Source organism: Nycticebus coucang, chromosome 20, assembly GCF_027406575.1.
Source record: "Nycticebus coucang isolate mNycCou1 chromosome 20, mNycCou1.pri, whole genome shotgun sequence".
Lineage (NCBI taxonomy): Eukaryota > Metazoa > Chordata > Mammalia > Primates > Lorisidae > Nycticebus > Nycticebus coucang.
Genome location: NC_069799.1, coordinates 56,667,629 through 56,693,722, shown reverse-complemented (window position 1 = coordinate 56,693,722; position 26,094 = coordinate 56,667,629). Strand labels below are relative to the sequence as shown.

At 43.7% G+C, this 26,094-nt stretch overlaps 1 protein-coding gene across 2 annotated transcripts in view; it reads right to left on the bottom strand.

Moving 5' to 3' along the window:
* The window catches only part of RSU1 (Ras suppressor protein 1), a 193,780-nt gene that overhangs the window by 12,323 nt on the left and 155,363 nt on the right, over positions 1–26,094 (bottom strand). The window contains exon 9 of one of the 2 annotated variants that reach the window (XM_053572367.1): positions 12,796–13,875. The exons of the other annotated variant lie outside the window; for it this stretch is intronic. Coding sequence (XP_053428342.1) covers position 13,875 — 1 coding nt within the window. The 3' untranslated portion in view covers positions 12,796–13,874. Of the gene's footprint in view, positions 1–12,795; positions 13,876–26,094 lie in introns of those variants that run through there. 2 annotated transcript variants of the gene reach the window in all.

The window sequence follows — 26,094 nt, the reverse complement described above, 5'->3', positions numbered from 1 at the left end:
GCTCTGACCTGTGGGCTGGGTGCCATGAATGATGGGCTGCTGAGAAGTTTCCCGAACAGGTGCAGTGGCCACGAGATGGGGCCACCACAATCAGGCTCTCACAAAGCAGAGAAGAAGGAGCTTAGAAGAGAAAGGGGGGAAAAATATTAAATTTTCTGGTTACATCAGGGCTGAGAATATTCTTAAATTCCCCACTACGTGTTGGGGTATTACTTTTCCCCATAAAACTCAAAAATGTAACATTAGAATCTGAAGAGGGGTGAGATCCAGAGACCCTACTGTTGAGCTCCCCTAGATTTCTTCCTCACTCTTCTTTTGACAACTGCTGATGTGCCTCCAAACACCACTTTGCTTCTCTCTCTGCAACAAGGCAGTCCCTCCCCATCGGCCTCTTTGAGTCTCCTTGTTCTGTTTGTATCTCCCACATCACCGAGGCTGCCGTCTGTACCTCTGGCTAACAGGCAGTGAGCTTGCTCTTACGGGGGACACTTTTATAGAGTTGACTTTGAGATACACAACAAGCAAGGCTGGTATGATTTGGGAATATGGGTTGAAAACAAATATTCTGGCTACCCAGCCTGTTTTGAGAGAGAGAGAGAGAGAGAGAGAATGAATATGAATGAATCTCCCTTTATGTTCAGCACCTGTGTGGAAGTTATAATGTACAGCAGACTGTTAGACATGATTGTGCAACTCATTAGTAATTCTTGGCAGCTGGGTACCTTTGGACAAGTTACCTAACCTCTCTGAAAATGCTTTCTCATCTGCAAAATAGGACTGATAATAATAGTACATAACTCATGGAGGTGTTGTGAGGACAAAATAACAGAGCGCCCAGCAGGTACCAAACAGGTGTTCAGCAAACCCAGGCCATTACGCACCGTGCTCAGAACTGGGGTTGTCCATTCCAAAGCTGGTTGAAGCCACAGAGTTGCAAAATGCCTTCTGGTTGTGTGCCCAAAGTTTTACACAAAACACAGCTTCCTTTCCAAAGAGATATTTTTTAAAATGTTGTAATATGTATGCTTGAGAAAAATAGCAAATGGCAGGGAACATAAGGAGGGGGCCTTGGATATGAAACTCCCAACAAGTTTAGTCACTTTCTGAGCTTGGTCTTCACCGACTGTAACACACAACCACGCTAGTCAATGCCAGAGATAGTCATGGCGAGGCTCCCAGGAAGGAGATTCTTTGGCTCTGTCCAGGGTTCTGAACAGGCAGCTCACCAGGACTAATTGAAAACATGAATAAGGGGACTGATGGTATCCCCAGGCCTCTGCTGCACTTCTCCTATTCACGGGCTAAGCTGTTCTCAAATCTATTCAGGTGGGAACCACATTACGTAAGAGCCAATAATCTTTATGGTAACACTGCAGTGAAAATGTCATTTGTTGTAATGAACACTGATCATAACTTAAGCCCCTAGCTACTCTCTCTGTTATTTTTCATTATACTGTTCCTTGCTCTGTTGTATTTCAGGAGAACTGAGGGAATTCATCCAACCATGTTCGCCCGTCAGCTCTTCGTTACTCAGATTAGATTCTGCTAAGATGCAACAGAGCAATTTGCAAACACACTGATTCTTAAGGAAATGCATCAGACACTAGTTACATGTCCTCTCCCGATGCCAGCCGGCAACCTTCCCCCTCTCCCCGTCTTCCTGGTTATCTGTCCCCTTAATTTGCTATTTTCCTCTTTATTTATCTTCTACTCAATTCATAGTATGGTTCTCCAGGCCCAAATCTAAGAGTATTAACAACGTGTTTCCGGGTATTTTTTTTTCCTTCACTAATAACTCTTTGTTCAATTCAACACTCAGAATAATGTTTCCAAAATCATCATCCTCTCTCCTACAGCTCTCACTAGCAAACACCACTCTGCTTATATTACAGTGATTCCCCCTCTGGCTGCTTTAAAGGACACTGACTCCAAAAGGCACACCAGTGAGGCAAAGCTGGAACGCTTCCATTTTTTAAAAAAGCCAATATGAAAAATTCATTTTGCATGTTGTATATTAAGCATGAGAGCGGAATTTCCATATGTCTCTCTGCTTCCTGCTCCTGGAACTGCTTGGAAGTAGGCTGTCGCATCCCCACAGAGGCCACCTGACCAGCCTTAATGGTCACTGACCAGCACGAAGGCTTGGGGACTACATGGGCTCACACCAAGTGCTGGCCTTGTGGCTGGTGGGCTTTGCCACTCTAGCTGGGCGTGAGGATTCAACACATCTCCACCCGACACGGGGCACTGTTAATTTCCATTAGAACATTAGTTTTGATCCTGTCTGTCACCGTGCTGCAGACTAAGATATTAAGGAGAAGAAAATGACATCTGTAAGCACCCAGATCGGAGCTTGTCCCCCTGGTTGTTTTTAGGGCTGGCTTGGCTGGGAAAGCTCCCCTTTCAGGGAAATCTAGCTGAATGAACTGAAATGTATTCAGACAGGCAGGCTGCAGTAATGCTCTGTTCTCTGTTACTATACTTTCCTCCTGATACACATCAGAGAAAAACTGAGAAGAAACTTTTATTAAAACGTCTGCAGCTCTTTAAAGCCCACACCAAATCTTTTCTCTGGATGTGACACAGTGCTTCTGGAGAGTACAGAAGACTATCTCTTGATGGATGCGAAGATCACTTTAAAAACACACGGAACAATTTCACACCAGGGCCACAGTCCTTGGGAACTTGGGGTTTCAAGGAAAAATTACTGAGTTAAGATTCAAAATCCGTGGAGGGTTGGTGGATACAGAATCAAGGCCAGAAAAAAATTCAAAATACGGGCAAGGGATAAAGTTAATGTGGCGATGAGCTGGACAACCCTAGCATTAGGAGCGAGAAGTAGGAATAGGTAAACCAAACTCCCCCTGGACTTGACAAAAAAAATCATGCCAAGGAGGTCATTTACCAACACCACAATTTCAAATTCAGGGTACCACCGAGGCATAGTAAACAAGCAAAAAGCACCTGAACATTCCGGTAGATGTTAAATCCAGAAACAGCCAGTTTTTGACAAGAACAACTGATACACACCAGAAGCCAAAAGGAAAGCTCCTTCAGACGGTGCGATAGACTCACCCAGACTCAGAGTAATCAGTGAGGTCTCCATACAGGACCAGACAGGCAGGACCTGAGCCTCACCTGCCACCCAACACAGGGGTTTTGAGCACTGAATGCCATACCACTGAGTACCTTGCTGAAAACGATCTCTCTCAAGAACCGTGTTCGCAATTATTACCCAAATACTGAAGCTCAAAACACACCTATTTCTCATAAAGCACTAAGAAATGAATGGAAAGACACAGATGGAAGAATGTTTAAGTAAAAATAATATCATTTGGGGATTTTCACGCAGTTTACGAAATGTTCTCCTCCCTCTGCCAGTGGCAGGTAGCTGCCTGGCAGTATGTGGGGGGGGGGAGGGCTCGCTTCACCTCACCGTCTCGTCCATGGGAAGAGCTGATAGTGCTGTGGCCCATTATCGGTCTCCCCTCTGTCACAGCAACACGACCAGCTGCTGTGACTCAGCATGAACCGATTTAGGCACATAGCAAGTTCTCTGCCTGTTCTCTTGAGAGAGAGGTAAGGCTGAATCTTATCCTAGGATTGTATGAAACCAAAACAAACCAAAACAAACCAAACCAGAGCGAGCAGATCAACTGTCCTGCTACCCATCAGTATCTTGGCGGGGTACCCCAAAGAAGTGTCTTATGTGTCTCCTTGAACAAGAGGTGGCAGGACGCCCTTCTCCCCAAAGGTACAGCAAACTAACTGAGACATTGCTAAGCCCAGACATATGGAGACATCTGTCCACATACAGAATGGTCATGGTGAAAATTACAGAGAAAAGGCAACTTTGTAGTAATGTTAACTGTATCCTTTCATTTTTAACTTACAGATTTCATTTTTCAAATAAATGGCAATCTATTATAACTTGTTTAGAAACGTAGAAGGCCCAATTCATAATTGCCAAGGCATGGAAGCAGCCCAAGTGCCCATCAACCCATGAAAGGATTAATAAATTGTGGTGTATGTATACCAAGGAATACTATGCAGCCATAAAAAATGATGGCGACTTTACATCTTTTATATTTATTGGATGGAGCTGGAACATATTCTTCCTAGTAAAGTATCTCAAGAATGGAAGAAAAAGTTTCCAATGTACTCAATACTATTATGAAACCAATATACAATCACCTGCAAGTTGATATGAATGATAAAACACTATGGTCCAGAAACAAGAAAAGAGGAGGGAGAAGGGAGGGCAGGGGAGGGGGAGGCCAGGAGGAGGGAGGGCATTGGTGGGACCTCACCTAATGTGCATAATGAAATGGTATATTTCAAAACTATTAAGAGTATAAATGTCTTACCACAACAAAGAGGTTAAGTGAGGTGATGGTTATTTTAGCAAGTTTGATGTAAGCTTTCCACATTGTATATTAAATCAGCACATTGTACCCCATAAATACATTAATGCACACAATTATGATTTAGTTAAAAAAAAAAAAAGAAATTCAGAAGAAGGTTACAACGGTCAGAAGTACCCTACTTCAACATAACTTCTATTAGTACTTTGGTATACTTCTTGCAAGTTGTCATCTAAGATACTTAAAACAAAACAAAACTACTAATAATTCATAGTGCACTACTTATCAGTCATTTATTAATTTACTATTTATTAGTTATTTTAAACAAAAGTTACTGCACCAATAAAAGCAGTATTACCACACGATCATAACCCCAATTACTGACAGCTGACCTATGACTCCGTGCTCCATTTCATTATTTATGTGAACATTTCTCTGTTTTGGAAAAGACTGCCTCTAATATTCTCCCTTGACAGAAGAGCAACTTCAGTGGTGTAGCTTTGGACAAATCATTTAATCTAAGCTTCAGTTTTTCTAAAAACTTAGAAAAAAAAAAAGATTTAAAAAAAAGAAAAAGAAAAAAGAGACAAATAATATTTATCAGACTTTGTGAAAGTTCAAAGAGATAAATGTATTTGAAAGCGAGCAGCATCTCACAAACATGTAGGTCTCTGTAGATGTTAATAATGGAAAATACGGGATGTAATTCCTCACTGAATTTTCTTCAAAGGAATCATATTTGCATGGAAGCCAGAAACACATGAGGAGGGGAGGGAGGTCCCTCTGGAAACTGACATCAGTAGAGAGCATTAAATTCCCTCTATAGCAAGGAGCCTCAGTGTGGTGTGGCCAGGAGCTTCCTTTTTGTGGACAGGGGAGTTATAGAACTACTTGCAGAAATGCTAAAACATGGACCTAATTAAAAACTGTAGAGTATCTTAAAAATGCATACTTAATAAAGTGACAATTTACGACCAACAATAAAAATAAGAGTAAATACAATATAATGACTTACGTCTTACACAGAGGTTCTTAACCTGCAGGGCTCTGGCCCCTACCAGGGGTTATCTGGCAATGTTTAGAGCAGTGATTTTCAACTCCCGTGCCATGGCATACTGGTATGCCATGAGAGGATCTTAGATGTGATGAAAAATTTTTAAAGATTAAATAAATTATTTTTTGAAAGAAGTTCAAAGTATAGTAAATACCTTTTTTTTTTAATTCTTTTTTTGGATCAACATAATTTGAGTGTGCTGTAGAAGTTTAACTACAGGTTCAAGTGTGCTATGAAACCAAAAAAGGATGAAAAATACTGTTCTAGAGCCTTTTTTGATAGTCAGCTGTCATACCTGGGAGCAGTGGCATGGGGTTGCTACTGCCCTCTAGTGGACGGAGGCCAGGGGTGCTGCTAAATATCCTGCAGGGCCCAGCACAGCCTCCAAGAGCAAACAAGTATCCCGCCCCAAACATCAACAGCGCTGAAGTTAAAAAATATGGGTGGAAACAAAACGTAGATGACCAATTAAACCTGACAGTCTTACTGAAAGTTCAAAGGAGGGACAAATGGCTTTTTCCTCACCTCACCTCAGCCCCTGAAATATAACATTTCCATCACCCGTGCTTCCCCTAAGCATGTTCTGTGAAGACTCTACGTGTACACAGATCCATGCTGCCAATTATGATATACGTATTTTTATTCACAGCAAGCAAGACTAATTTATCGTATCATTAAAAGTTTCTTTTATAAGTAAATTTGAGAAAGCAAGCCAATTAAAGGAAAAATATCATAACAATACAGGTGCTAACCGGTGGTCAAGGGCAAATCACTCCCCTGGAAAACAGTGTTTCTGTATCTATGAGGCTGTTTTGTAAGATACTCTTCACACGGGCCATTTATCACATTCAATTCAAGGCCGGTGATGATGACACAAAGTTAGTAAGAGTCTCCAAGTTATAAAATGGAAAATGGAAAGAAAAGCATATATCTACTACTTCCAAGGTTTCTTTTTTTTTTTTTATCTCCAGGGAACTGTGCCTATAACAATATTCAGGGATTTCCAAATCACGGCATCAGGGAAGCACTCTACAGAGGAGAAGGCAACTGATGGGGACTTACCTAGAGCTGCAGGTAGGGTCTGGGAAAATGCTTGTCCGAAAAAGTGTGTACTTGGGAAGAAGACCGCTCTGTTTGTCTGGATTTATTGAACAAGGCTATAAACTAGGGCTAGAGAAAATTTACACACGTGTGCGCACACACACAGACAGGGGAAACCTGAATGAAAATTAGCACTTGGTGGGAATATATGTGAAAAAAAGAATTGGATGGCAGAGTCTGAGGGGAAGAAAAGTACGCCAAACTCAGCTCCCTACAGTGAGTCTGTAAAGGGTAAGTCTTTGTGAAGGACCCCGTCCCAGGTTCAAGGTTAAGGACCCCTGACCTAGACATCTCCTCAGATGACTTCAAAGAAATACTACTCAAGAAAGTCTGTCAAGGAGCATGCAGAGGGGCAGACTTCTGGATTCGTGGTCTGTGCAAGAGCAAACCCACAGCACCCCAGCAGGCGATGTAACACAACTGCACATTTAAAGAGTGATCAGAATGTCTAGGTATGAAATTAGGAGAGACCTGAAAAGAACCTGTAATAGGTAATATTGTATATGAGGCAATGTTAAGAAAAAGTATGTTACAACTAATCTTCACATAATCCTCTTTCAGTTGCTGGGGATTCAAAGTAGAATTCAATGGATACTGACACAGCAATATCAAAAGAGACTTAGACTGTAGGAACAGGGACCAGAGCCTTGTTCTAGGTGTAATTTTATTAATGAGCAGAGGGTCATGTTAGGTATATATAGTACGTACCCTTTAAACTACTCTCCCCACACTCTGGCTCAGGGTACTAGACCCCTGGGCTGAGCTTGCATGCGTGTGTGTGTCTGCATGTGTGTGTCTGCACGCCTGCGTGTGCACAAGCGTGCATGCGTGTGCAATCAAGAAGATCAAGAACGCACCAGGTGGTTGACAGACTCAGCACCGAAGAGCAGAATGGACACCCCAGCTCAATGCCTGTCACTTTCCTTTCTGGTCCAACTGTCCTGATCTCCTTCTTTCCTCCTTTGTGGGGCCCAGCACTTCTCCCCTGTAGGAACCCTCACCCCTTCTACTAGGGCCCAGCTCTAGTCATCCTCACAATCATGGTTCACCCTTCCTCCAAACACCAACTCTTTGGCCTGCTGGGCTGGTCCTCCATTTCCTGCAGCCCCAGCACCCCAGGGATCAGACACCCTCCCATCCTTTACATTAGTTCCAGATGAGATTGTGATCCCAGAGGAATGAGGGCCCCGGTGCAGTCTGAAAAAGCTGCCCCAACCCAGTGCATCTCTTTGCTGCTCAAAGGGTTCAAAGGGTGCTCTGCCCTCACTGTCTGAAATCCCAGCCCTCTATCTGTGCACGCTCCTCAGTTAGGTGGAGATCCCGAAGGCAAAGATACTATCTTAAAAATCTCTGTCTGCCTAGCCTGGTCCCGTCCACATGAAGTATACTTAATAGATAATTGCTCATGGGCTGATTGATTAAAAAGGCTGAGACTTAATCCCTTCACAGGTTCATAAGAAATATACCGAGAAACTGAAGGCTACAGCTGGCTTCCTAATTAATATTAGTCACTTGGCAGTTCTTAATTAAGAACTCTAAAATAAAGACCCACCTTTCTACCACGCCAAGTGGGTATCACCTTCATTAGTATTGAAGTGATGTAACCACAGCTTCATTTTTATGCTCTTTTCTCTGCCCTGCCAGATGGGAACATTAGCTGCATAGTATTTATTAATATGATACAATAATAAACAAAGACAAATACAGAAATTGGGGGAAATTCAGGCAGAAGCCGTCACTTGTACTCTTTTGGGAAGGAGGCCTTCTTTTGTTCTGTTGCTGGGAGGAAGTGAACAAGGCTCGATGAGGAAAGCAGGCTTGCTCTCTCTCTGTCACCAACTACGGAGAGCTTCTGTTCCCGAGGAGGGGGGACTGGTGTGTCCCCACCACTCTCTTGATGCCCCTGGCTTTATTCAAGGCTTGCCTGTGCCTGCCTCATGGAAGGAGTGGGGTGTGGACTTTTTAAATTGAAAGATCTCAAAAGATAGTCACACAGACACTGAAGAAAGCAGTGTCCTTGTGACAGCAGGGTCCCCAGCATGTTCTGCTTGAGATGCACGCAGTACTTTCCCACTTCTGAGTCTGAGCACCAATCATGCTTTGGTAAAGACCTTCATCAAGACCCTGAAATGGGTTAAGTGGCCCATATCAATGTCCTGGTATAGCCATGTCCTCTGTCACTTTCCAGCGTCCTCACATGGCCAATATATTATTTGGTTAACTTTCTTATCAGGTCATGAGAGAGAAGTTGGAGGGTAAATAGGGAAGAGGTGGGAGAGTGGTGCTCGGGCTCTGAAATCAAAATGAGTTTGAAACCCAGTTCCGCTTCTCACTGGCAGGTGGCTTGCGGACGGGGTGCAGACTCAAGCCTTCTGTTAGTGAACAGGACATGCCCACGACCACTTTGCAGGGCTGCCGTCAACATCAGGCACCACGTGCAGAGCCTGGACACAGTAGATGGGAAGCCAGGGGCGTTGAGTAGATTTTAATCAATCCTTTTCCTTTTCACAAGCACCGTTCTGAGAAATGACCCATAGGGCCTACACAGGCTCTCGTGAGGCAACGGTGGCCTGTCCCAAAGGGCAAGGGAAAATGAACAGTGGGCCGAATGCATGGATTCTGGGGTCAGATCAGAGTCTGAATCCCAACTCCACCACTTCCTGGCTGTGCCCATTGGAGAAAACTACAGAAACTTCTGTTGCCACACTGGAAAAACAGGGATGACAACCACAGGGCCCCTGTGTCACGGGGGGCAGTGCTTCCTTGGAGACTTCCTGGAAATGTGCAGGGCTGCGTGTGGCTCTCTTCATGACAAGGGGGTTCCATGGCATTTACTGGGTGAAGGCTTGGGGTGCCAGATGCTTTTCATCAGCAAACCAGACTTGGGACATGGAAAGTGGCCAGCCAGGGTGCCTGGCTTCTCAGTTTCCCTTGGGCACCCGTGTAGGGAAAGCTCTATGTACAATTACGGGGGCTTAGAACCTGAACCTATTGAATATGTGGACATAAAACATTTCTCCCTAGTATCAATGTACACCGGACATGCCAGAGATGCAACTTGGGTGCAATTCGAGGACAGAGTGTATCTTATTTTGCTTTTGTGGCTTTGCTAAGAATTGCTCATTGTCTCAGGATACTATGTCACGGACAGGGTAAACACTCAACTGTGTTTGAGTAGCTAGTACCTCACACCGCTACCAGCCTGCAGTTAGAGCTGTCAAATAAACAGAATTTCTGTGCACAGATGCAAACATCTGACTTTCTCTCTGTGAGTACAACCAGGAGCAAACACTTATATAGCAAATGTACATGTCAACAATAAATTCTCAGCCCTTTATTTGTCCATTACACTATGGTTGGGGAATCATATGATGACTTTTTCAAACGTCACATGTAGACAAGGTTATTTTATCTATGAAATCTATTTCAGGATTGTAGTAGCATGGCAATAAAACAGAGTGGCAAAAAATGTATACATATTTTGATAAAGGAAAATACTGCTTTAAAATTAGGATACTTGATCTATACCAATACCAAAAGATTGACTGAAAGTCACTTCTGCCATTACAAGAGGTGCTCTAAGTACAGACATTGTATATAATACATAGACAGCATCTCTTATAATGGGTATATATGTGTTTTGGCATCTTCTGAATTTGTAACATACAGAATCTGAGAGGTTTCAGAAGCAGGAACCGTTCTCATGGTCCCTGGCTGTGGCAAAGATGGAAGATAAATAAATTATACTGCTGAACAGCCCAGCATGTGCATAGCAACTGTTGAAGAACTGTCACCTAGGGTCGGCCCTGGTGCTCACGCCTGTAATCCCAGCACTCTGGGAGGCTGAGGCGGGCGGATTGCTTGAGCTCAAGAGTTCGAGACCAGCCTGAGCAAGAGGGAGATCCTGTCTCTACTAAAAATAGAAAAACTAGCTGGGCAGTGTGGCAGGAACCTGCAGTCCCAGCTTCTTGGAAGGTGGAGGCAGCAGGATGGCTTAAGCCCAAGAGTCTGAGGTTGCTGTGAGCTATGACACCAGAGCACTCTGCCCAGGGTGACAGAGTAAGATTGTGTCTCCAAAAAAAAAAGAAAGAAAGAAATATTACCTACAATGATCACCATTAACATTATCAGCAACCACCCTTTTGGCCTCACATTGCTTGACTAACTGCTAGGAGAAAATGAAATTTACTTTCTGCTTCTCCAGACAATCCATCCGGAGGTGAGGGCAGCCATGGTGAAGGGCACTCTTCTTTGAACCAGAGGGAGACTAATAACGTATGGCAAACCGCCCAGAAGGAAGAGAGATTTTTTTCAAATAGCTCTGACACTCACAGAGGGTACTTCATTAGCCTGTCTATTACAAACCACTTAAGACACATATTTATTGACAACAATCTGCCAATTGATTAAACATCTCAATACATGAAGCTGACTTCACATTAATTAGCAGTTTGGAGAACATGACCCTGGGAGTGAGGAGGAGCAGTTGCCAAAGTTCTTGCAATACTTCCATTTTTAACTTTCTATAAAATAACCGTTATAAGATCAAAGAATAGTAATTTTCCTCCATATCAGAAAATATTACGGAAACACAGGTACTAACATAGTTACATTCTTACACTCCACAGTAGAAGTGATTCACCTTGCCGTCAATTTATGTTTTGAATAAACTTAATTTTTTTTTCAGTACTGAAAAGCTTCACTGACCACATAATTTAACCTCCTCTGAATAAGCTAAATTTTGAATTTACTTGTGAATAGAACAAAATGATTGAAGGGCATTTCACATTTTTAATCTAGGGTATATAAAATTGTGTGCATTTAACCAACAGCTACATGAGATAGGAAAGGGAGTGGATGAATGCTGTGTGTTTTTTCTCGACAAAAAATAGAAGAAATGATTTTATGTGACATGTCTGATTTGTCATCTGAAGCTGTCTTACAAGAAATGTGAATTTAGAAGAAAGACAAGGGGCAGATGCCTGTAAGTCAGCTCAAAACAAGAATCTTGAGAAACTGGATTAGACCTAAGTTTTTACCTACTCTCTTTTTATCAATTCTTACTTTTTATTCATTGAACTTTATTATTGGACCTTCCAAACAATCTAAAGGGATGAAAAAAGTCTTCCTCAACTCCAGCAGCAGTTCCACAAGGAGATTTTCCTCCCTTAATAGCTTTGCTGGTGTTTGAGTCATTTTCACCGCTTGTGACTATTTTCAAGATGCCACGCCTGTAGTCTCAGCTACTCAAGAGGCTGGGGCAAGGGGGTCGTTCAAGCCCAAGAGTTTGAGGTTGCTGTGAGCTGTGATGCCACCATACTGTACCAGGGCAACAGAGAGAGGCTCTGTCTCAAAAACAAACAAACAAACAAAAAAAGAAAAAAAAAAAACACAAAAAAGTCACATACTGTATACTTCTTAAATGCTTCCATCTTGGGAGCAATGCTATCAACACTGCTGTCATCAAATGATACTTGAAGTGTGTTCCTCTCCACCTGGCAGCTGAGGGTCTGCTTGGGAGCCTGCAGACCTGCCCTGGGGACCCCGTGCAAGTGCAGATGGTTTAGAGGGTCTCGGGTAGGGCCTGAGGTTCTGTGTTTCTGACAAGTTACTGCAGGAGGTGGTCACTGCTGGTCAGGAGACTCTACCTGGCTATCTGTTCATACAGCTTGCGCGGGCCCTACCGTCCTTACCCCTTTCCACAGAGCCAAACAGCCAATCTGTGGGCACAGCTTCCCTTTAGCAGAACAAGGACAGCCAGGAGACTCTGAGTCTCTTTAAACATAGAGCGCTTTCCTCTCTGGCTCGTGAGAGATGGAATTGAGGTCACTGAATCGCTGTGTGGTAGGAATGAAAATTATCAAGAAAAAGTTAGATGACACAAAGAAAAATGAGATTTTGTTAAGTTCAGTTTCCCCAAACTTCCTGACAGGCGGAACTTGCATTCCTACCTTGGCTGCATGAGAGGGATCAGGGAATTCTACCCTGAGTATAACTGTAGAAAAATGGCAGGGACTTTCAAAGCACTTCTTATACCATCACTGTTTCCTTGACCACAACCAGTTCTGCCATGGAACAATGGACTTTATGCACCTGTCTCTGCATAAATTTTCCCTGAGAAATGAATCTGTGCTGAGAGTAACTCATGAGTGTCTAACAGACTTGGGAACTCACTGCCCCATTGCATACACACACACACCCCCCTAAAAGGAAATGTACATTTCTTGCAGAAAGTTCTATCTCATTCATAATAACTGAGATGCAACATCAGACAAAATTTATTTTTTAGATGGTTATTTATATTAGTCACCACATTTTAACAAGAAATCATAAATTATTTAACTTTCTCTGAGAAAAAAATGATTAAGACCCTTCCCCAATAAAATCCTCCCCCAAGTGTTTATGGGTGCCTTTTGTTTTCTTAGTCATTAAAGATTATTCTAGAATGTATGCTTGGAATATTGTAAGTGCTTCTAAAGAATGGAAGCGCATTCACATACGTATATGGAACAATTAGCAAGTTTCCCATTGTTTTTTAATTTTCAACCTTTTTGCATCAAATGGCAAAAAGCACCTGCCTGCCTTCATCTCTCCACCTCGTTAATGTAAGTGTTGATGGGAAAGAAGATGATTCTCAAAGCCAGCATTAGTACAGCTGACTCCTGGACTATCCCTTTGTGAGCTGGGTGGCTTTGTTCACTGCACGACTCTGCATTACAGGTGCGTTTCATGATTCCTTCTGCAATGGTCATGGTCCATTTAATTGAAAATAATTCTTCCTAGGTAAAACCTGCTGGAAAGATTCCACAAACCTGGGACACAGTATGAAGTCATATTAGATAATCAAACTTAGATTTTCTGAAAACACTTCCCTAAAAGTCACCTTAAATTTAATTAAAGCTCATTTTTTTTTTTTTGGCTTTGCGTTGAAATATCCAAGCTCAGTTCTCAGTCTACCAACAAGCTAACAATTAATTAACTACTTCTCGAAGCCCTTCTCCCAAACTGTGGGTTGTATCACAGCTTTCACTCAGATTACAGTTGACTTAAAGTTTCCTAGCTTAATCTGTATTGTTTTCACTTAAAATATTTTTCTTCCATATTTTATGGTTTTTAATTTTTATCAACAACAATGAACATTAACACATTTGGGTTTCAAGGCTCCTACAGTTCCAATCATAATTAGCATCCGACTGTCTGCCAGCAAACCATTTCTGATAATTAATTTGGCCATCACAGAGAGAACTGTCATCTTCATAGGCGAGAGTCAGAAGGCGAGCTTTTGCATGAGAGCTGCAATGTCATCACTGGGGGTGACTGTTCAGAGCACGTCTCCAGAGAGAAGAATGGAGAGTTCTGTGGAAGAGATTTAAGCCATGAACGAGCACAGGACACACTGGGTGCCGGGTCCTGCTAGCAAGGCAGGGACATGGCCACACCTCAGAGAGTGCGCTTGCCCTGCGTTGGCCGCCATCGGGACCCCAGCTGTGTGTTTCTGAGAGTCTCACAAGGACAGGAAATGGCAAGGGTGATCTTTACCAGGAATAAATCACACCACTGAAGGAAGAACTCTGTGCCCCAGAGCTCCTTTAAACTCCAAATGTCCATCACTACTTACACATTGCTCAATTTTTTAGCTTTTTTTTTTTAATCTTTTTTTTTTTTTTTTTTTTTTTTTGAGACAGTCTCACTCTGTCACCCTGAGCAGAGTGTCATGGCATCATAGCTCACAGCAACCTCAAACTCTTAGGCTTAAGTGATCCTCCTGTCTCAGCTTCCTGAGTAGCTGGGACTACAGGCACTTGCCACAATGCCTGGCTAGTTTTTCTATTTTTAGTAGAGACAGGGTCTTGCTCTTGCTCAGGCTGGTCTCGAACTCCTGAGCTCAAGTGATCCCCCCAGCTTGGCCTCCCAGAGTGCTAGGATTACAGGTATGAGCCATCTCGCCCAGCCACGCTCTATTTTTTAGTTTTACCATTTTCACTTAAAAAAGAAAACGGTCCTTCAGTAATTATGGTCACAAGCCAGAAAAGAAAATGCCAATTCTTTTTGGATTCCGGTAGACAGTTCAGCATCCCACAGGCCTCTCTTTCTTCACCAAGTGAGAATTCGTGGTGAGCCTGGATGCTTCCTTGGCCTGCTGTTTTTGTCCCTGAAGAATATGTGTTTCCATTCTAATTCCCATGCCCAGCACAGAGCAGGCTCCCCGAAATGTTTATTTCATCCGTTTACAAGTTTGGATTGGTTTGGGTCAAAGGATGGGAGAAGAGGGGACCTGAGTGGTGCTCATGGCAAGTGGCACAGGGCCTTGCTTCTGGAAGCATCCAGAAGAGTCGTGGGGCTCATCTAATGAGCCTCGACTGACAAGCTCTTCTGCGTCCTCTCTCAGCCTGGGTCCTACCCCAGAAAGCGTGTGCAGGAAATGATTCACTCCTATGCCTGCCACACGCTATTACATATCCCAACTGCCCTCAGCATTCCTTTTGCCTTCTAAAGACGAGAAAAAAATTATACCTCATACGATTTTCTTTCAAAAATGTTTTTTTGTCTCCCCTGCTATACAAACAAGATCGGCCAAAGAAAAACCCCACCAATCAATAAACAGTACACCAGATTTGGAATTCTCTGTAAACCACAGAAAACAAATTGCTTTCTGAATCTGGATGAGTAAAGTATACATATATTAAAAAAACAACAGTCTTTTAAAACTCTTTGATCCTGACCTGATTCTATCTTCTCCCTTAACTGGAGGTAACATACATAATACCTCTCTGGTTTATGAGTCATAAATTGGGTGTGTCTTTAAAAACCGAGAGGCCTTTTAAATATGTAAGCCCCTATTCAGGATTCACAGGTACATCCAGCACCCCATGAGGAAAGTTACGGTTTAAATGAGCTACCGCATTCTATGAGAGCCACTGCGCCTCCCAACACCTGACTTTCAATGAATTCTTTCTACAGCAAACTGCTTGATCCTACTGTAACTCTTCTGTGAGACCCTCAAAGACAAATATAAATGCAGAGGCTCTTCTGCCTATGAAATTAAAACTCTTGAATCTTCCTAGATACTAAGAAGGCAGAGCAAAAAACTGTCAGCTGTGCTGGCCACTATCAGAGGAGGCTACTGGCTGTTTGTATTCGGACTCTTTTAGACCAGAGTTTCTAACCTTGGCATTAATATGTTCTGGGCCAGATGATTTTCTTTGTTGTGGTGGAGGTGAGGGACGCCAGTTGTGTTATGCTCTGTAGGATCGTTTCTTTTTCTTGTTTATTTATTATTTTGAGACAGTCTCATTCTGTTGCCCTAGGTAGAGTGCCACAGTGCCACAGCTCACAGCAACCTCAAACTCTTGGGCTCAAGTGATCCTCTTGTCTCAGCCTCCCGAGGACTACAGGTGCCCGCCATGCCCAGCTAGTTTTCCTATTGGGGTCTTGCTCTTGCTCAGGCTGGTCTCGAACTACTGACCTCAAGTGATCCACCTGCCTTGGCCTTCCAGTGTGCTGGGATTACAGGCATGAGCCCCAACACCTGGCCCATTGTAGGATCTAATAGCACATCCATCTACCTACCAGATATAAAAAGCCCCTTCCATGCCAGTTGTGGCAACTAAAATGTCTCCAGAGACTGCCACATGACCTTGGTGGGCAACATTCTCCTATTGAGAATTAGTGCTTTGAAGGAACAAATAAACAGACTTTTGAATAGCTCTGAAGAACACAGCCAAATGTGAGAAATAATCAGATGTATAGACCAATGTGAAGATAAATCAGGATCACATACAATATGATGGTTCCTAGGTAGGCAAAAAAATATTTCTTTGTTTCTCCAAGCAAGAACAGAAATCAATGCTTATGGTACCTACCGTTCACCCCCATCTGGGGAGGAAAACACCACCAACCAGGCTACTACCCCAACGCTAGCTGTAGGTATGCTTTTTTTTTTTTTTTTTTTGCAGTTTTGGCCAGGGTTGGGCTTGAACCCACCACCCCCGGTATATGGAGCTGGCGCCCTATTCCTTGAGCCACATGTGCCGGCCCCATTATGCTTTTGTTTTTAGATTCTCTTCTCCCATCATGGAAGGTAACACAGCACTAGTGTGGTGAGGTTGTACTTTCAGAGAATGTTCTGAAAAGCATCTGGGGCCTATGCGAAGTAGTGAGCCCCATGTCATTAGAGGTATTCAAGCAGAGGCCAAGTGACAATTAGGTCAGATATGCTGGGACTCCACATGGGCCAAGAGTCTGGCTTTCCTGACCTCTCACAGCTCAGGTCTGCAATTCCACGGCCCATGCAGGCCTCGCAATGCTCAGACTCTTTGGCAGAGTCTCTTTTGAATTAAGTTGTGATGCACAGAGGGCAATCGTCCTGCCCTGGGTATGTCAAGACCTTACAACCCCAGGACCAAGGGTGGAAGAGACTGACTGGACGTCCACCTCCACCACTGATCACCACCTGGTTCGGGGCTATCTCCAACTGGTTTTCCCCTCCCTACTCGTAATTCTCATTAACCCAAAAGACAAATTACAGCAGTGAATGATCTCACACTGATGTCCAATCTGTCTTTTCGAGCAGCCTCTATTCATCAGATGACTTCCACCAAGTGAACCGTGACTCCTCACTCTTTGCCGAAGCGCGCCCTTCACCACACACTGCTGACGTTAACAGGGAGATTTGCAGCGACACACTCTTAGATCTATTTATGCACAAGATCTGGTGTAAGACGGCTTTGGGGCTATCGCTCCTGTCTGCCAGGAGGAAACAGAGGAATCTTCTTTTCTCTTTGGCTGGAGACTGCCCAGGTGAACAAAACACTTACGGGTAGTTCAGCAAAAGTAACAGATGCAAAAGTTTCAATACACTGGTTTCAAAACAAGCCACAGCAACCCAGACAGTGGGCGTGTACCTGTTTTCTTCTTAACCACTCAAATGCATCGCCTAGTTATAATTTAAAAAGAATTAGAGCTATTAATATGTACATGTACATAACTTTCTTTCTGGAAAGTTTTGAGTGAAGTCCTATATCGCCTTACACTATTTTCTTCTAAAGACCATGTGATTTTCATAAACAACCATGTGCTTCCTGGGAATCCAATCCTCCTGCTTCTGGATCTGAATTTTCTCAGCATGTCCATTACATTAAATGCTGCTCAACTCCCAAGGAAGAAAAACACACACAGATGTGGCTTTCTGTTTATTAACATGTGGCAGGATTCCACCAAAAATCAATGTGGAGTCTGGAAGGGACCTTACAGATAACCTAGTTTATTTCCACCATGTAGGTTTTGTGGAAGTTGAGTCCAGAAGTTCAGCAACTTTTCTAAGATTTGCTAAGACTTAGTGGAGACTGAATTTCTACTCTATAGCACTTCCCATCCAATATAGCTTATTTTTTACCTTAAAGGGTGAAGCATTTGCCTGGTTACTTTTGCAGACCAACCACTTCAGAAAACCGTCAGTGTCGTAGAAGTTAATATAGACCTAGGCAGTGACCTAGCGATTCTGCTACAGAGAGGAATACAGTAAGTGAACGTTCACGGCAGCTGTAGTCACGATAGCCTCATACTGGAAACCACATTCATGTCTAATAATCAGCAAATGGATAAGCAAATTGTGGTACATCTATATAATGGAATAGTGGTTAATTTTGCAGATTTCCTGGTTAAATTCTCCTGATGTGGCAATGAGAAGAAACAGGGAGGCCGGGTGCGGTGGCTTACACCTGTAATCCTAGCACTCTGGGGGGAGTCCAAGGCAGGTGCATTGCTTGAGCTCAGTAGTTCAAGACCAGCCTGAGCAACAGTGAGACTCCATCTCTACTAAAAACAGAAGAAACTGGCTGGGCGTTGTGGCAGGTGCGGGCAGTCTCAGCTACTCAGGAGGCTGAGGCAAGAGAATCACTTGAGCCTAAGAATTTGAGGTTGCTGTGAGCTATGATGCCATAGCACTCAACCCAGGGTGATAGAGTGAGACTCTGTCTCAAAAAAACCACCACAAAAAAGAAGAAACAGGGCATTCAGCTCTCTTGAGTTATCCAGACACCCTGTATTCCTTGCCCCCCCTTCTCTCTTATCTTCAGCCCATGTTCTCTCCTAGCCAACCATCTTATACCTGTTTCTCTCTCCTCAAACCTCTAATACTACAATATTTCCCCCTGCATCCTCCCTCTCGAAGGATAACTTTGCTTCCTAGTTCACTGAGACAATGGCAATGCTCTGCAGAGAACCTCTGCTCTCAAGCCCACTTCACCAGCCCCCAGGCCGGCGCTCTGCATTCTGCCTTCCCTCCTGCCACTGGGCCCCCAGCCGAGGCCAGCGCCTCCTCCTGCATCCAAGGTCACAAGCCCTTCTGCCCATACGATGAGACCGCTCTAGCAACTGGCACCCTCTCCCAGGTTACCCATCTCCCCGCCCCCGTTAGCCCCTCATATGCATGAAAAACACTGCAGTATTACCCAACTGTAACGTGCCGTTCTTCGACTCCACATTCTCTTTTACTTGGAGCAAACTCTTCAAGGACTTATTGGTGTTGAACCCATTTCAGCTAAGCTTCCAGCCTCATGATGTCACCAAAGCAAGCTCTTGACCTTGATAAGACTTCTCCATCTTAGAGGTTGATAACTCTAAAGGCTCTCCATCTTATTTTACTCCAATTATCAACAACAATTGGCAAAGTTGTTCACCTCCTGGAAATACTCAATTCACTTGGTTTCTGCTTTCTTGGTTCTCTTCAGAACTAGCTGTTCCTTGGCAATTTCCCCTCTCCTCTTTTCCCTGGGGCCTCTGGGCCCAGTGTCTGGAGATCTGGTCTTTATATTCACTCCCCGGGTGGTCTCCTCCAGACACAGGGATGCTAGCCAACAGCCATCTCCATCTCCAGCCTTCCTGAGGCATCTGCCTACTGAAAATCCCCACTTAGACATTTGGAGGCAGCTCACCCTTAACTGTCCCCACACTCCTTCAGATTTGTTCCATCCCCAGTATTACCCCATCTTGGTAATGAGAATTTTAGTTGCTCAGCTGAAACAGAAAGGCATCCCTGCCTCCTCTCCAACCCACGTCCAATTCATCAGTTAGCGCTGTCAGTCTGTCCCTTTCCAAATAAACACCAGCATTTTACAACTTCTCACCCTTTTCTCTGCTGTCAGGGCAGACCAAGCCACCATCAGCTCTTGCCTGGGTGACTACAACTCCCTCCTAATTGTTTTCTCTGTTCCCTCCTTTACATTAAGAAGATCTTGTTACTCTTCTACTCAAAATACACCAGTGGCTTCCTGTCTCATCATGAGCAAAGGCCAAACCCCTGGCAATGTTACAAGAGCCCTATGTGGTCTGACCCCATCACCTGTGTGATCTCACCTCTGGCCACTGTCCCTTTGGTCCCTCTGTGTGGCCAGCTTCTCCCTGAGCAGGTGCACCAGCTGCTACCACTGTCTGAAGCATTTTTCTCTAAATTTCTGCACATCCTTTAGGTCTCTGAGACCTTCCTTGGTCACCATAAATAAGCATGCAGTCCCATCCCCACATGTCTTGCCGTCTCATCCTTGTCACCACCTAACTCAATACATATTTGTTCACTGTCTGTCCCTCCTCACTAGATTGCAGACTTCATGAGGACAGGGTTTGCATTTTATTCCCTGCTGTAAGGAACAGGCACCATCATCAACACTGGTTGAATGAATATATGAATAATGAACGAATGCCGTGCTCATATTGAGTGACACCTGTCCCTTTTATTCCCTGCAACTGACCATTACGGATAAATTACACTATCAACAAATTAGCTCCCAGAGACCTCTGCTGCAGAGCTCTGTGGCCTCCTGGTCAATGTAGGCAGATTAAATAGCGCCGAACCAAACTACAAAGAAATTCAATCCTGCCTCTGCCTACAATCAAAACAGCACCTTCCCAGTACCCAAAATTATTTAGTAATTCAGTGAACATTCATGAATTGGCCGCTGTGAGCATGAACTAGTTAGACAGGAGAAATCAGGAGGCTGGAGCCAGAGGGACTGTATGTGGGCAGGCTGTCCAGCGATCTGCTGGGCGGGGAATTTGCTATGAACTTGGCTGTTCCCTCATTCCTCCTTTTTAAAGCTTAGAACAATCTAGAAAGGCTGAGTGTGGATCATGAGGGAAGAGATAATTACAGGACAGCTTTAATATAAAGAGAAGCCATTCTAGACATTATACTAACTGATCACGAGCACTAAACAGCATGAATAGAAGTAGCCCAGCCATTGAGAAGGAGAGCTCACACCAGCCACGGAGACTCACAGTGGATTCCTGCAATTAGGAATCCTGGAAACAAAGTAGTGATTTTCCCAGCATAGAGGGGAGTTGAGGAGGAGGAATAATGTAACTCCAAGAACATTATCTGGATCCCTAGACTCCAGACAATTAAAGAAAGTGTTCAGCACATCACTTATTTAATACTCTGTTTCCAAAACAATCAAAAGAGCAGAAAAATCATAGTTTGTTGCAATTTTATGTTACTTTCCAGTTTGTAAATCATATGAACGAATCCTAACAAAATTTGTGTGACAGACAGAATAGGGTAACTGTGCCCCTTTTAATATATTTTGTGTGTATGTATCTATCTATATAGGTCTATCTATTTTGTTTCAGGTTAATGTGAGAGTGAAAACAACCAGGTCACAACATTTGAATCGTTAGGCAGAATTCCTCTTGCGGTTGTGTCCCACACCCAAAAGGTGTGCCATGCACCCCTACACAGAGCCCATTAAGTGGGAGCACCCTAATACCCCCTGATCCTTTTCTCCCCTCTCCCTCAACTTGAATTGAAATGAGTTTTTCTGCAATGTGGGAGAAAATTAAATTATCTGCTGGCTTCATATTAGTATTGAGCACGCTGGGTATTTGCTTTTCCATTCTGCCAATCTCAGCAGCGGGCTTCAGCGCATGTCAGAAGCTGTTATGTGGACTGGACTGCGCTTTTCCATACTCAGTAAAATACTTTATTGAGATGAATGTGTTTCAACTCCATCCAGGTTAATACAAAAGATGTAAAGTCACCATCTTTTCTTATGGCTCCATGGTATGTATATCCCACAGCTTGCGAATCCATTCCTGAGTTGATGGGCATTTAGGCTATTTCCACATCTTGGCCACTGTAAATTGAGCTGTGATAAACAATGTAGTGCAAATGTCCTTGTGATAAAATGATTATTTTTTCTTCTGGGTAGATGCCCAGTAGTGGGATTATATATTTTGATTTATAGTTATATATTTTATAGACAAAGATGCTAAGGGAAAATACTCTTCCCAATAGGGTCCTATGTTCAATTAAGTTTGGGAAGTGCTGCAAGCGGGGTCCTCTAGCCGGACACTCAGGGTGCACCCCTGTGTACCAGCAAACATGACACCCACCAGGGTCTCCATATTCGTTTAAACATAACCAGCTCCCCTTTCAGATTTGCTTGCTTCCTATTAACATCCTTACATTGCATGCAGCTCGTCTCTGCCTAAGGGTTCTCCAATATCACATCGCGGCCTCAAAAGACTCTACAGAACTGAAACCCCAGTGGGTTTAGGAGTTAAAATAAAATCTTTACAAAAATGACAAGTATAAACTAGCACAGTGCCTGCTGAAAAGTACTCAATCACTGAGTGTTAGTTTCTTTGCTTCCACTCAAGGACGGGGGCCCGAGGTGTTCTCAAGGGGGGTGCGGGGGTAGGGGTGAGGGCTCTTTGAGTGGTTAGTCTTGGATGGAATGAGATCCGGCTTTCTCTGAGATGGTAATGGACGCCTAGAGGCTGGGATGCAGGAAGGCTTTGCAAACCCTGAGCTAAACCACGACACAGATGCCATGAAAATACACACGGCTCAATCCAGTCCACATAACAGCTTCTGACATGCACAGAAGCCGCCGCCAGGACTGTGGGGGGCGGGGTAGGAGGGAGGGGAGGGCAGTGCTAGACGAGAAAATTCCACAATGGAGCAGTAACTCCAACACCTTATGGCTTTCACAACTTAAAGAATGGATGCCGACTTCACGGGATAATTCATGCTTATTAAATATGTGTGAAATTATTGTGATTCATCTTCCCTCCTGTGTTTTAAATGGCTTTGTGAAATCCAGACTTGGCATCAACAGAAATAACACGGTGTAAAATGATCTCATTATTATAAGTATCCGTTAATGCAAAACAATCTCGGACAGTTATTTGGTTGTGATCCTGAAGGACTCTGCTTTGCTTGATGAGTGGGAATATATGGGGTAAATTATTTCTTCGATATCACGCAAATGGAACTTCTGAACTCATTAGGTATAAATTATTAAGTTATAAAACACCAGTGCTAATAAAACCCTGGCTACAGTAAGAAGTGTGATTAAAATCACACGTGACTCTGACCTATTAAACAATAATGTATTAATCCATAAAGCTGTAAGCAGCTTATCCAGTTACTATAATTAAAATATGCTTTATCACTAATTGCCTTTACCAACCCTTAAATTTCTTGAAACCATTTTCAAATGATGGCAAAACAGTATAGCTCTTGCTACTGTAAGTCTTCTAGTCCTGGTAACTAAGAAAATCCTTGTAATAAAGAACTTTTTATCTCTGTTCTAATGCAATCTTATTGATTAGTAATAAATTTAGAGCTGGCAAAATATTTTAGTTAAAATTAATGTTTCAAGGTAGGAAAAAAAAATCCATGCACTGAAATCGCGGGGAATAGCAATGGTTCACATATTTCTGCCAATGTATTAACTAATACAGCAAAAAATCCCCTTGATCTGTCATTTGCTGACTGATGAGAGCGCAGACCTGAGACGCAGGCGCGAAATTTTATTGTCGAAGACATTTTCATCTGCAGCCAAAATCACCAGGGAAACACTTTGTCAAACAACTTCATTCTGCATGGAGACTTTGCGACAATATTGGCATCCTAAGAATTTGCTTGGGTTTTTCCTATTGCATCTACCTGTCGGGGCTGGAAATATTTACAGCAACATTGCAACTCAGGCAGTCTTTCGGTTTAGCACCTACAAATAACCCGGCCGACTCATGTTTTATCCTTCCAGTGATTTTAAAGAAGTGCTCAGAAGTTGCACGTTTTTTAATATAAATGAGACGATATATTTTAGAAAGGTTTAATATCAAACTCCCATTGCATATTAATGGGAGCTGATCCAGCATTGGGTATCTGCAAAGTTATGGGCCAAAGTTTCTTTACAAGCACCCAATGTTTCTGAGATGAATCAGAAAGTTAAGAAAATCATGGGACAGGAAAAGGAGAGAAAAGGAGAGAGGAGGAGGGCGAGGAAGAGGAGGAGGAGGAGGGAGAGGGGGAGGAGAGGGAAGGAAGGAGAGGAAGGGAACAAAACATATTGCCTGTTGGAGCTGGGAATTTTGAATTGTACTTTTACAGCCTGCATTGATTTTGCTGGTGGTGGGAATACGTCTCCCTAAAACAACCCTGGACCCTGCACTCTTCCTCTCACCTACTCATTACCTGAGTGGGGCCAAATTCTCAACCCTAAACAATTTCCCTAACCCTTTCATTATTCCTCTGGTTTAATAATCACTGTTGCTCATCCAGGCCCCCGAAATAGCCTAGTGACCAGTCTCTCCACATCCACGGGCACCTTCACTCCATTCTATGCACATACCCCAAGGTGATCTTTTCAAAACGCAAATCTGATCCCCACCTTGCCCTTTCACACTTGTGATCAAAAGGTAAAAATCCTTACTGTGGACTATGGGGCCTGGAGTAAGGTGGCATCTGCCTTGTACTCTGTCTTTACCTGGGACCACTCTCCTTACTCCAAGCGTAGTCAAGCACAGCCAGTTCCTCAAATGGGCCTTGTCTTCTGATGCCACAAGGCCACTGCATGTGTGCCCTTCTCTGTCAAGTCCCTGTTACAAGCTCTCAGGGCACAGCCCACCTCTCTACCCACACCCTACTACACAGATAAGGAACATCTACCTCTGAATCTAGCTCATTAAGATGTGTCTCCCCCAGTGTGCTCACGTGGGCATGGAACACACCTGTCTCCAGGTACCTTTGAACCCCTTGGCTGAAGGCCTGTCACGGACCTAAAACAAGTGTTTGACCAGTGCTGCTGCTGAAAGCGTGGAACCCAACAAGGGTCCTGTCCCCACGTCGGTGTTAAGCATAGTTATTAGGACGTGAATATCCTTCCCATTACCAAAGCCAGGCTCTCGAGCCACAGGAAATCAGGTCACAGGAGCATCTTCCACAACTAATAGTTTATGCCATCAGGTTTTTTCCTCAAAGCAGACAGGAATTAGAAAAGGTCACTGCCATGTCCCCATCCATACATGGCATTGGCTATTGCATGCACATTATTATTAGGACAATCACAGAGGCTGGTCTTGCGTCACCTCCTTAATGGACCTGGCTCTCTGAGCTAGATTCCTATCATGAGTACCACCGCCCTCCTTCCTGAAACATGACTTTTAGACTTTAAGCCTGAAAGCATGGATGATTTTTTTTTTTTTTTGAGACATAGTCTCATTTTGTTGCCCTCGGTAGAGTGCTGTGGTGACACAGCTCACAGCCACCTCTCAAACTCTTGGGCTCAAGTGATTCTGAGCTAGATTCCTATCAGGAGTACCACCGCCCGCCTTCCTGAAACATGACTTTTAGACTTTAAGCCTGAAATCATGGATGATTTTTTTTTTTTTGAGACATAGTCTCATTTTGTTGCCCTCAGTAGAGTGCCGTGGTGTCATAGCTTACAGCCACCTCTCAAACTCTTGGGCTCAAGTGATCCTCTTGCCTTAACCTCCCGAGTAGCCAGGAGTACAGGCACCTGCCACGATGCCCGGCTGTTATTAGAGACAGGTCTTGTTCTTGCTCAGGCTGGTCTTGAACTTCTGAGCTTAAGCAATCCACCTGTCTCAGCCTCCCTGAGTGTTAGGATTACAGGTGTGAGCCATGGTGCTGGCCACATGGATGATTCTTAGACTTCTGCTATAGCCACCCTGGGATATTCATCCCAGTGCACATCTGGCAACAGCCATCCATCTTCCACGGTGGACCGGGAGTGGGAAAGGCTGGGCTATGACGTGCATCTCAGCTTTGAGCAGGGGAAGGCATCAGAAACCCGGCCTGCAGAGCGGAGGGGCCCCTGGCAAGCTGGTTACTCTACCGTAAAAAGTGTCCTACAAGACTCTTTTTAGCTCTAAGAATCTAAGATACAGCTGACTTTTATAAACTTGGTATTATAGGATTATAAAAACATCTTGCTGCTCTTGATTTTTCTTAGCTACAGAAGCAGGGGTGGGATTGATAACAGGCATCGGTCTGATCTCACTCTAATTCTGATTTTCTCTGACATCTAATACATTACCTGGCAATACAGAAGAATACTGATCTCCACTTTCTCCTTAATAAAGTTACTAGAAGCAGTGGAGATGAACAAAGGCAGGCAGGCCGGGAGGCCAGGAGGAAGAAAGGGACATGGTAATACATGTGTGGAAAACCAGACCGGGTGATCCAGGGAAGATATAGAAAAATTAAGATGCCCACAGAAGGCGTCTTGAAGACCACACCAATGCCAGCCTTTCCCATTGCTTAGCAAG